General features: G+C 36.3%; 1 protein-coding gene across 1 annotated transcript in view; it reads right to left on the bottom strand.

Annotated features, from left to right (window-relative positions):
* Nucleotides 1-13,673, bottom strand: part of TTC39B (tetratricopeptide repeat domain 39B) — an 85,913-nt gene that overhangs the window by 46,645 nt on the left and 25,595 nt on the right. The window contains exon 2 of the mRNA XM_052701117.1: nt 11,910-11,944. Coding sequence (XP_052557077.1) covers nt 11,910-11,944 — 35 coding nt within the window. The remainder of the gene's footprint in view (nt 1-11,909; nt 11,945-13,673) is intronic.

The raw sequence follows: 13,673 nt of genomic DNA, 5'->3' as shown, positions 1-13,673 counted from the left end.
AATCCCAGCTGTTGCCCTTCTCTGGACGTGCTCCATGGCCTTGATGTCTTTTTTGTAGTGAGGGGCCCAAAACTGAACACAGTACTTGAGGTGCAGCCTCACCAGTGCTGAGTACAGAGAAATGATCACCTCCCTGCTCCTGCTGGCCACACTACTTCTAACACAGGCCAGGATACCGTTGGCCTTCTTGGCCACCTGGGCACACTGTCAGCTCATGTTCAGCCAAGCATCAACCAACACCCCCAGGTCCCTTTACCTCTTCAGTCATCCAACCACTCAGCCCCAAGCCTATAGCACTGCATGGGAAACCGATGTCAGTTCCATTTGTTATTTTTGGAAAAATCATAATAGTAATACTTTCACTTCTTCCTCCCTATAGATTTTTCCGGACACCGTAATTATATTAATATTCCATGAAAGCAGCAAACCACATTACTCTCACACAAGTAGGAGTTTATGTTTGCCTTGATTTCTGGAGACTGCAGTTAGTCATCTATCCACAAAACAGAACTAGTAACGGCAGAAGATAGAAATGCCGCACGTAGAGAGAATTCAGTTCAGTTGGCTTGAACTTCCACTCCCAATGCTATTTCATTATAAGCTACCAGCATTTAGTCTGTTATTTCTAAGTCTAAAACCATGAATTACACTGCTGTTGCTGCAATGCCAAGACACTTGCTTCTGTGAGCATTTACACGATCAAGCAATATCACAGTTAGCATATTTTAAAAGTCAAATTGCTTCTTCCCCCTCATCTTACAGTGGAGACAGAAATGTTGATACAGAAAGTAAAGAAACACTAGCTAGCTGCTACTATAAACTTGTATATATAATCAAGAGAAAGCATCAAAACATCAATTTTCAAAAGAAACAGTTGCAAAAAAGAAAAAAAAAAGATGAAATTATCAGAAAGAAAAACATTAACAAGACTGAGGTATCCACATGAGAAATGAAACAGTTGCTCCTAGTGAAAAATCAGGAATTATTAAAATATGCATGGAAATAAGGACTTCTCACTTAACATCAGAATTGCCAAAAGTTAGAATTGACAGCTTTTCACTGAATAGTGGAATTTCAGTGAGATAACATTTTAATTCATCAATAAATATACCTGAAAAAAAAAAAAGTGTTTGAATTTATTTTGGGTTTTGTTGGTTTTTTGTTGTTTTGTTTTTCCAGTTTTTAATAATCAAATCTTCACTTCTATTTTAAAACTCATCATTGTTGCTGCTGTTTGCCCTGACCCTCTCCACTATAAAAAAAAGGGCTCGTGAATGTTAAGCTTTGTGCTAATTACTACCTCTGTAATTGTATGAAGGTGACTGTATAGCACTCCAGCTCTCACTACCTGTACCTGGGTGTTCTAAGAGTACATAGCAAATGTCCTCTTAAGCTGCTAACCACAGTAGACTCTTATGCCAATAAATTGCATGGATCATTCCTTTCAGAGTTTTTGTAAAAAAAGAAATTGCTGTGCAGCTTTTCTGCACTCTTTTCAGATTGTTTTATCCAGTGTCCCTCTACTGAAACAACATTTAAAAACCTTGTCAGTTTCAACAAAATTGAACAGAATTCAACTGTGAAAACAGAAATAGAGAGGTAAAAGAGATCCAGAAGCAAATTACTGTAAGAAAACTGGCAGTTTTATTCACTTGTATTATTTGGACACTGGAAAATTCATACAGGTGAGACCATTTGCTATGTAAAGAAACTACAAAAAGGTTTTAGTAAAGTTCCTATCTCACCAGACATACACGATCTAATAAAGACGACAGATGGTAGCTAGAAAAGGCTTTATTCCTCACGGATCAGAAGTCAGAGAAAAATGCTGGCACATCAAGAGAGGTGCCTAGCCTCCATTCCTATTTAAAACAGTAAGTTTTATGAAGTTCAGAAAGGCTAGAATTAGATACACACTACAGAAGACATGGGCTTTATTTTAGGGAGTACTACTCCTCACATTAGTCAAAATATTTCTGATACTCTTATGAATGAAGCATGTTCAAAAACTCAGATGCAACAAACATGTTCTAAAAAAAAAAAATTCTTCTTAAAATATCTCAGCTGACATCCAATTTCAGATACTAGACCACCACCTGTCAGGAGACTATTAGTGTATCTTTGCTTTACATTCTTCAGTTGAGTCTTATTAGTGGTCTTGGGCTTTGTGATATGAATAGAACTGTGTGTTCTAGTTAAAAGGAAATCCAGTGCCTACTGCACTACTTCAGAAGAACCTAGCAATGAAATGCAATGAAGTGATCAAAAGATCTTGCTTCCAAACATTTACTCTAATTTACATCCATGACTTCATGGAATAGTGGAGGCAGATAAAAGAAGTTTACTTGTATCTTTATTATTAATGTAGTATCTCCATAGCACACGAAAACATCCAATTGCTCTGTTCTCACATATGATGTACAGATGCAAAAAAATGATTGAAGAAGCACAAAGCAAGAAAACTGAGGTAAGTTCTTCACCTACTGAGGTCCCAAATGGCACAGAAAAATAAAGGGTCAATATTAAACTCTTCTTATTGGGTGACTAGCATTTGTCATTGCCAACATCACAGTGCACCCGTTTGAAACTCAAAAAGAGAAGCTAAAGTGGTGAATAAAGTAAAAGAAAAATCACCTTTATCTGCTCTTACCTACTCTTTACTTCAACAGCAATTGGCACTGCACATGCACAGTAAACAAAATACATGTCTTGCACAATGAATCAGCCATACTGAGAAAACAGACACTGCAAAAACCTAGGCTACCACTTATCTGTCTGAATATGCACATATAATTAATCTAATCACTAGTTTGATTGTGATACAAGCCTATTCAAGCAAACGAAGTATGACTTTGATGCAACCTTGCAAAACATACATTACCCTAAACACAGCCAGCAAAAAAAATCAAAGCTTGAAAATTTTGAGGTGACCAGCTTGATTGGGGGCTGGGGGGACAGGCAGAAGAAATAAACAAAGCAGGTACAAAAGTACAAACGTGCTTAACACTGTTCTGTTGGACACCGGTAGAAATGCATACCATTATAAAAGGTTGTACCAAATTCACTAACAAAACACAGTAATTCAACTATATATCTAGATGTGCATTTTAACACGTGATCTTTGCAGATAAACTCAGATTTCACTATGTTTAATATGCCATGAGTCTAATACCTTATATGAAATAATCCAGTTGAGGTCAATACAAGATACAGCAAACAGAAAAAAGAACATCTGAATGTGCTAGTGAACAATACAGTCAAAATTTAATATACAGCATATATGTATAGCTACATAGCTAATAAAAAAATCAATTTGTTCAGCATTTCCCATATGGAATAGGACATAAGACAAGAAAATAGTTTCAAAAAGATCCTCTTGGAAAGAGCTAGTATATTTAAGTGATAATAACTGTTGACAGATTTACACAAAATGAATTTTAAAAAATCCACTTATCTTGCTACAGAAAAGATAAGAAATAAATCATCCAGCAAGTAGGACACCAGATCAGGCCAGATGTTTATGGGACTCGCACTGCGTCACATGAATACTGGCTCAGATCCAAGCAGACAATTAGGACACTGCTAACAGTCCTACTAACAGGACTGTTCTACCTAACTTTAAAACAATTTATCAGAATTCATCACATACTAAACTTACAGCCATTGTTGGAGACCTTACATTACTGAAATCTCTAAAAAAAGCACACTGTTATACATAGCATTCAGTACTTAAAGAGCACAGAACTGCATTCCATTAAATAAATTATTTAAATCAAAAATTATACTACCTCAAATGCTTAATCAATCCACCTACCAAGAAAAGATGTAATCTGCAAGTGCAAAAAACGACTACAAGACTTACACTGTCCTTCAACTCCCACATTTTAAAGAACAGCATCCCAAAATACACACCTTGCGGTGTTCTACAATCCACAGCATCCTTGCTGATCAAGCACTGACATCAGCAGAGAAGCTGCTGCTTGCCAGAAGCATTGTTCACCTCTGCAAAGTGCAGAGGAGAAAAGAGGAGAAACAATTACTTCTTAAATCCATTCTGAACATAATAGAACCTTTTTCTCTCCTCCAAGGAACTCAACCTAAACTACAAATATATATTTTTTAAAATGTTCAGCATATCTGCCAAAGTAGATTTCCACAGACAAAACCCCATGTATCTGGCCATCATAATTACATTTTCAGCAACTAATAGGCAGAAACAATGTACTTACAAGGCTAATTTGGTTAACTTCAGATAAGTAAATACAGTCCTTACCCAAAAATAAGTGCTTCTTCTTTCACTGTCCTTTTTCCACCTTGATCCACACATCAAAAAGACAGGAAAAAAAAAAAAAGCATGCAGAGAAAACTGTTTTACTCCTCAGCATCCGTGAGGTTCCATTAATGAGTTAAAGCAAAAAAAGAAAAAAAAAAGGATAAAAGTTCACAAGCCAGCAGCTGGCATGTGAGGCACTCTCCATAGCTGAATTTAAAAGAAATGTCAGTTAGAGTGGCAGCAGCTACAGTCAATGCTGGAAGCTGATGCCTCTGCAGGGAGAGGATGCTGGGAGATTTTCCCAATCTGTGCTGCAGCCTAATTCTAATCCATCACTCCTAACTGCAAGGAGAAAATGGAGACAGGAGGAACGCAAAGTGATTTATATTTAAAGACAAAAAGGGAGTTGCCTCGGTGTTCACTGATTAATTATAGCATCTTTTAAGTCAGACAGAAAACTATAGTAATGCAAATGCGGTAAAAACAGAACAGAACAGAAACGTGCAGGAGTTGGGAGCAAGCAGCCCTCTAAGGAGAACTAACTGGCTTACGCTGGATTTTCATTATTTCATAGTCCTCACACAAATCAACAATTTTGCTTATCCTTTGACATTCTTTTCCCTAGAAATTCAAATTTTTAGCTGAAGTCCCATGACTGAAACATTACAAACAGCTCAGCTAATACAAATAATAAGTTATCTTCGGTAATATCAATAGCCACGGGTGAAAGTAGGAATCGGAAGCTAGCAGGAAGTTTCACCCCTTAGGTCTAGTCTCTCCAGATGAGAGAAAAAGCTCAGCACATGGGTGCTATGCAGCAGAAAGTTAAGCCATGCCTCTCCCCTCTTCCCCCTGCCTCCCCCCACCCTGCAAGCTTCCCACCCACCTTTCTCCACCTATTGTTACCTTTTAAAAACGTTCTTTAAAGCTGTACCATGGGGGCTAAGGAGATCTATTCACAACTTCCACCGTTGTGAGGAACTGAGCTTTGTTCACAAAAACTCGTCTGGGAAAGCCATTAGAACAGCACAGCAAACAATAGCTTTGCATTTACTGAAATGTGTCACTACAGCTGGGTATTAAGCAATATGTCAAACATATCTTTAAAAAAACTCTTTTCAAAACATGTGAGAACGTATTTTGCGTCAAATAAATACTGGGAAGCAAACATACACATCACATACTAGGAAACAGTTGCACATTATTTCCTGAAACCCTGGAGGAAACCAATATACAGTATAAAGGATTTTATTAACATGTACAAGTAATAATTCTTTGCTCAACCAGAAAAATATTAAAAATAACACAAATTTTGACTCCCCAAAGTATGTGCAATAAATACCGTTCTCAAAAAGCATCCATGAAGAGGAATTGTATTATTAATACTTACCACTCTGACACTGACTTCCAAGCCAGTTATGGCTAAGCATATAGGTTTTCTTCCTAAACAACTGATTCCACCACAGCATCTCAGTACTTTCACTAGCTCACTCATCAAATTAATTCTTGTCCTATGGAACACCCATAGGAACACAGCACATCATTGCCTACCTAACTGATCCACAACACAACCACGCATAAGTTAAAACTGTGACTCAGCAGCTAAGTGTTCCCAACCAAACACAATTCTGTTGCCCAATTTCACATCTCTGCTGTTCTAGAAAATTTACAATAGTATTTGTTTGTTGCTGCTGCCTTTTTCTCCCCTTTTTAAGAAAACAATGACATGTGGAATTGCATATTTCAGAGTCATCAGAAAATACTTGGTCAGTACTTGGTCTGAAGACTCAAACAAATGTTGCACCAGAGGCAATAGGTGTAGTTACAACACATACACAATAATTAGCAATACTGCAATAATTGGGCACTCAAAACTCCCAAATTTAGACAAGTTACATTAGGTGCCTACTGCTGCTGCAAATCTTTAGACTAACAATATAAAGTAGCTAGAGTATCTTACTTGTGTAGCTCTGAAAATGTTATTAAAACATTTTTTCATGATTACTCTTTTCTTTGGCCTTCAGGACAGAACAAAAGAACATAAAATTTTGATCTACTTCTCACTGCTTTACAACTTAGAGAAAAAACATTATTACACATTCTTGGCTTCCTGTATTCAAATGTGAATTCACAGCCTTTTCCTCAGCTCTTCAGCCTCCTTAATTGACAAAACACAGACACATGGGCAGGTATAACCAAAATCTTAACTACACTTCTGAGATTACAAGGATAACCTGCTCTAACTTCCTTAAACACTTCTGGCCCTTAATCTATCACCCCAGTAATACCACACAGAGCTGCTTTGGTAGGATCAAGGATTAGCTGAATCCAGCTTTGGGTAGGAAAAGGAAATACAAAAGGAATGATATTACAACAGGAAAATGTGGGCACTTTCGCTGAAATCAGTAAGGTTAGGAAATTCTAAGAAATCCATTCTTCACCAAAACTCACTGGTCTGTTTTTCTGTAGAATTCTAGCTCCCATATTTCCTCTATTTCATCGCTCAGTTATGTTTACAGGAGATCACACTATTTTTCCAGTTCTCCCATCAATGGTACAACACACAACCTAGTGACAGGATTTTCTACATAGAGAGAGTAGTAACATGAAGACTACCTCTGTAAGTGAACTGATTACAGCACTCAGGCAGACTTACGTTTCTTCCCAAAAATAACTACAGGGCATCCTCTATAAAATAAATCCAAGGAGCTATCACAATATTGTTACTTTAGATGTTATTCCTTTAAATAAGCCTCTGATAAACAGGTGGTAATTGAATATATTTTCTTGCCTTTTCCATAGAGAAAAATATTGCACACCCACGAGACTATTGGAAAGTACAATAATTTGATGGTAACTTATTCCTGTCACATAAAGATAACACTGCAAGGAAAAATTAAATGAAACAAGAAAAATCAAAATAATCAACATTTCATGTAAGTTTCTAACAGATGGAGAACTTCAGAGGAGAAAATACATACAAAAATTATCAGTGACAAAGGTCAGTACATTACCAGGCATAATATGATGAGAAGCTGGAAAGAGCTCATGCATTTTAATGATCTTCTTGGTAAATAAATAAATACCATATTCTGACAACAGAAAACATGGATTTCTGTATTCTGTAAGAAGAATTTATGAATAATCTGGGGGCAAATTTAAATAGCAGAAATAAGGATAGAATTATATTTGATAACTTTCTCACCACAAAATTCAGATACTGGTGAAGTATTTTAGCAAGAACTAGAAGAAAAAAAATCACAAATCTGTTGTATTCATGCATGTCTTTGAAACTATAGATCTTCTGTAGCTAATAACGTCAAGTTACCTTATAAAACAGACTTGCACAGTGCTTGAAGCAAGCAGACACTCAAACAGAAGCAGAGCAAAATATCTGGTAAGCAGCAGCTTACCACTAGAAAACTTGATTACTGGCAGAGGTTTGAAATTTAAAAACAGAAAGATCCCTTAGTTTCGAGTTACTCAGTCATTCTGCAAAAGAAGATGCCAGTACAAAAATAGTTCTGAATTAACACAACCACGTCATGAAAGATCTAGTTTCATGTTTATCCCACCAATCTTCCTTGTGAGGTTGAACATGCCATACCAAAAATTCTAGCCAAGACCTACAAAATTCAGTAGGTAAATTCAGCAGAGAAGATACGTCACGTGCCACTGTTCCTTCTAAGCAAAATGGCAGAATGACTTAGTAGCCTTACTTTAGCTCTGGTCAATAAAGAAACCTATTCACACTTCATGATCCGTTCATACTTCTGTAAACCAAGGACACTAGCAAAGCTGCTGAATATACCTACAGCAGCTAGCACAAGTAGAAGATCACAGAAGAGTCTAGATAAAGAATCTAATCCATTTGGACAATCAGAGCAAAGACCAATTTCCTCCCAGACTCATCCACAGATACAGCAGCCAGTACTAAAGATTTAGGGAAGGATTTCACCCTCTGAAGATAACTCACTGTCCTTTTAGCATTTAATTTTATACAACCTATCCATGGTTCAGCAATAATAACAAATTAAAAAGTGAATAAAGATAGTTAAAGAGAAGATAATGTAACAAAATTATTTGCTAGAACTTCCTGAGGTCCCTTCCAACCCGGGTGATTCTGTGATTCTGTGAAGCAATACACAGAGCAATGGCACTTTATAGATATTTTATTAAAAGAATTACAGACTGGTATATAAAATACTGTGATGAGTTGGGTCCCACTCACTCTTTTAGAATTCTCTAAAATAACAAATTGGTCTTGAATAAACTCTTTCCTTGTAAGTACACCAAAATCGTTTTATATCTACAGTATTGTATATTAAAAAATATTTTTGTTAAATTTTAGTAGAAATCACCTGTGTAAAATCAAACTGCAGTAAGTCACTCAAATAAATGCCAGATATATTGTCACAGTTGTAACCATTTAACTTCCTTCTGACTTTTTTCTGATTAGAAGAGATTGAAACATTGGTACATTGGAAAATTCTAAGAGGAACTTTATCAACAGCAAAAATCAAAAACAAGATGCAGCTTCCCAAAAGACAGAGCCTCTAGCAATTCACTGTTTCAATGCAGTCATGTTTCCAAGTTTTTATTACTGTTTTAGTAAAAGAAAAAATTACCATTAAATCTAGACAGATTAAGGCGAAGAATGACCAGTGTGACACTAGATTTGGGAAAGGCCTTCCCGAAGCTGCTTAGCAGTGTCCTCTGAATATTGAAACCAAGGAATTTCAAGAAAACAAGGTTAAAGAATTCCAAAACAGTCCCAGAACATTAAAGTCTCAAGGCTTTTTGAAGTTCTGTAGAGACTTTGTATAACAGCTATACATTTTGAAGAATTTGATGAAGGAGAAAGTCTAGTTAAGTGATAAATCCTGGACAGATACAGAAGAATATATGTATTTCTACATAATGTCCACATCTGAAAAGTAGCTAATTATCTAAACATAGAGCAAGTCAGCAGCAGCAAGTATTCCAAGAATATCCTGTTCTTACTGCTCCAATCTTCACAAGTCTTCTCCACAAACTTTATTTTCCAAGCAAATAATGCACACTAATTATCCCAACTGTCTGATCACACTCTTTATCTCTTAACTTATTGACCATTGTCAATCAAGTAAAGTTTACAGAACAGTAGCAGACCTAAGAAACAGTTTAAGTCAACACCGAGGTAGTGCAGAAACATATGAAACAGGGACCTAATGAGGGACAAGTTACAGCGCAATACTTGCATTGATCTGCTGAAAAATGAAACTGCACACTGACCATCCAGGAGTAAGGAAGATGCACTTGGGGGAAGAAGAGGTAAGTAGGTCATGAGGACAGGTACAGGGAAAGCTTGAGCCATCTGGTAAGGGAAGGTGTAAGTTCGTAAGACAGTGATCACTATGACAAGAGGTTCAGTTCACTCTCACAGCGCATTCCTCTGTCACCTACAGTAAACACACGTGAACCAGAAGAAAGTACTAACAGAAATACCTGAAACTTACTGTAGCTTCAGCAGAATGTTTAACTGAAATTAGAAGCTGACACTGTAAATCACTAATGCTTTTCAGAACCCTGCAAAACTTTATTAGGTAGGCAATTTCTTCTTCCTTCCTTTTATCCTGGATAGTTAAGAACTTAAAGGCCTTTAATACTGTTGATGAACCAAAAGCCTTCAACAGCCTCCTCACTACCTGCAAATATCTAATGAAAGGTACTCAAAGCTCAGCAGTAGTGTGTAAAACTAACAATACTTCCATACAACTACAAACTTCCATACTATACTATAACACTTCTACAGTCCTATTATACACTCCAAATCTTGTTTTGCATTAATATTACAATTGAATCCAAATTTCTAAATTGTACTAAAAAAAAAAAAATCACAATAGTTGGAAGAACAGTGCTGCTCAGACATGTATTCCTGGTACCTTTCACCAGTTAACTGCCACCACATAACTCAAATGGAACAAAATAGTAGTTCAAAACTACTAAAATTCAGCTCCAAGTAATTCTTCCTCTTTGGAAGAAAAAGCTTAAAAAAAAAATACAAAAAACCACAGGATTTCATAGTAATTTTGAAAACCATACATCGTTGGACTAATGGCAGACATTTTAGATGTATGCATAGAAAACTATGAATACTTTCTCTTGAATATTACTAGCCCCTTCATTCATGCTTAAGTCCATCAAAACAGTCAAAAAATAATGACATTCAGAACCCAATGTTGGAAAACCTCATATACTTGCTTGTTAATCTATACATTCTGTTGGACTTGAGAAGCCCAGTACTTCACTTCAGCGAATTGGAAAGCACAACTCTCTTATTGCAAAAGCTTTATTTAAACAGCTGTCTGTTTAGAAGAGGCACTGCCAAGTACACCTGAGCAGCGTTCATGAGTCTGAACACAGCGCACTTTAGTAGGTATCCTCTTGACAGCTACAAAAAGTGAGGTCTTCACTGGTTCAGTAGCCTGTCAGTGAGTATGACAAAGATTAATCCCAAAATTATTTCAGGGCTAAAACTGCCATCTCATATTTGTGCTACTCAACTAACCAAAGAAAGAGAAGACACACTCCATGAAGAATGTTCAGCACACAATGCACACCTCATGACAAGCCAGCATGCTAGGCTTCCAAAAGGATGACACACGCTGCCCTTTCCATCTATGACAGTTTTTTTAGTACAGACCATTTTAACAGCATATGCAATCATGACATATAATTTCAGAGTTTGTTCAAATGCCATTCTTGTCCATACTATGTACCTACAGTTTTTTTGATGTAGCTGTTCCATAAACGTAAACAATTCTTGAGACGTGAAGATGAATTTATGCATTTTTTTCTACATAAAATACTGAAGTAATCAGAAAAAAAAAAAAAAAATCAGAAAAACAACTAAGAGCTCAGTGAATGCAGTTAGTCACACTGCGTGTTCTCCTAGCCCTGAAAAACAGAATCTGTTGCATAGCTGTCCAGCTGTTTTCCTTTTCTAATAGCCATAAACATAGGTTATGAAGTTCACTTTGTGATCTCTCAAATACTACTCCACAAGAACTGCATGTGGTCCTACGTTACTAAAGCAGGCTGAACTCAAATCTGTGAAGTCTAAAGAACTGGAAAATTGGTTTTAGTATATATATATATAGGTATATAATATATATATTTATATATACACACATTTATTATAGACAGAATATATATATAAAAATATATGTAGATGTATATATGTGTACCTACCTACATTAAGGAACAATACCTGAGCAACAGTTGGTGTTGCAATTTCCATTCAAAAGCATTGCCTTGGTGGTCAAGTATAATGTCTTATCCAAACTTTTTCAACCTATGTAAATTATCTTTTGCTCACCATACAGAAATATGCCTGCAGCTGTCAGCGTACAGCAAAGTTACTAAAATTGTTATGTTAATTCTTCACAACTTTCTCATTTGTTGACAAGCACTTCATCATATACATCAACCTAATTACACTTCCATTTCCCAGCTCTTGAGAACTTGTAACTGCTCTAGAAAATATGAAGTTGGTGCATACAGAACCATTTTTCAGTGAGAAGGCGTGCACAGAGTATTTCATTGCTGTACACAGTTTAAAAAACAAGCCCACAATTTTTAAATTGTTACTTACACAGGGATGTTTTCAAAAGCATCTTCAAAATTTTCCTGGAAAAGAAAGAAAGTGTTTCAATTAATAGTCTGTGTGTGCTCAGGTACTCTTTATGTAACACAGTAGAAATTCACTTTTACCAGGCAGCATTTATTCTTCAATACGGAGTAATTACTGGATTATTCATAGTCATGCTTTCAGTGCAAATCATCACCCAAACACATTTTCCAAAGGCTCACTACACTAGAGTATAGTTTAATGGTAAGTATAAAACAGATTTTTCTCCTCTCCAGCCTCTTCAACTTTCACTGATTACTGAGGGGAATACAGTCTTACACCTCATTGAAAGTGGTATGCAAAGGAATAAAATGATACAAAACTTATACAACATTCCTAGTATATTTTACCACAAATAATACAAGCACTATAATGCCTGCAACAAACTTTCAAAAAAAGAAATGTTTGCAGAACAACAATAATACAAGAAAGCAATTTAAGTTTCTTAAGTACCACCCTTGTGTAAGTAGCTGAATTTACACCAATTACAGCTTAAAGTTATCCACTTACTAAAGACAACGCACACACCTGCAATATTATTAAGAGTTCACTCCTGGTGAGATGAAAGATAAAGAGTTTGTGATATTTACCCCAAGCACGATAACATGAGATATAAGCTAACATTCAGCAGTACTTCAGAAGACAAACCTAGGCTTCATGAATTTTAAATTTCCCTGCAAATTTATCAGAATAATCAAATGGCAATAATGGATCAGATAATCTTTCTCCTCTACAGGAGATATTCATGAGCAGTGATCCACCTTCCAAAAAACATTACTTTACTTTTATTTTTAACTAAGGGAAAATATCCATTCAGAGTAACTGCTGAACAGTTGAACACATTACTACATCACGTTTTGAAATACTGCAACTGCTATTATTTTTGCCTGCAGCTACCATGGCCAAGAAGTACTATAAATGTATTTAAAGAAAAATCATTAACAGACTGCTTAAATGCTCTCTTTCAAAGTAAGTTAACTGCCTATATTATGGTAGACAGGGATAAGGACTACTCTGAAAAGTACAGTAATCAAGTCAGAAGCAGATAAAATGACATGTGATCTGAGAAGAGTGGAACCAAGTTTCCAAAAGCGGTATAGATGCCAACAGGAACAAATATCCCAAACAAAAACCCTGTTTCACTCGTATCCATGTCTCACTCCAGACAATGATAAAAGTCAGTTTTATAATAAAGCACTTCTCTGAAGACTGTTTGCCTCCTTGATCCATTTCCAGAGACAGGAGGAAGAATTCAGCAACATACATAAAACACAATGGCAGCTTTTTTGAGAATGCTTCCTTTTTTTATATGGAAAGAAACTGATTTTTTATCTGATGTTTGAACTGTCAGATATTTGCAGAGAACAGCAGCAACCAGCAGTCCGTATCAATGTAGAAAAACACAACTCAAATGGATCTCTTCTTGCCTCCACACACTCAGCAAGGACCACAACAGTCTGTCTCCTGATGAATTTTGTTTCCTGCTATTCATATTCATCAAATGCTCCTCTAAGCTGAAGTATCAGAATCTAAAGCGGTGTAAGAAAGAAGGGGACAGACTCTTTAGCAGGGCCTGTGGTGACAGGACAAGGGGAAATGGTTCAAACTAAAAGAGAGGAGATTTAGATTGGATCTAAGGAATAAGTTTCTTAGGATAAGCATGGTCAGGCACTGACCTCAGGTTGCCCAGAGGTGTGGTGGATCCCTCAGCCATGGAGACATTCAAGG

Source organism: Tympanuchus pallidicinctus, unplaced genomic scaffold (genome assembly GCF_026119805.1).
Source record: "Tympanuchus pallidicinctus isolate F22 unplaced genomic scaffold, pur_lepc_1.0 scaffold4, whole genome shotgun sequence".
NCBI lineage: Eukaryota > Metazoa > Chordata > Aves > Galliformes > Phasianidae > Tympanuchus > Tympanuchus pallidicinctus.
The sequence above is the reverse complement of the archived record's forward strand: the minus strand, read 5'-3'. Positions and strand labels throughout refer to the sequence as shown.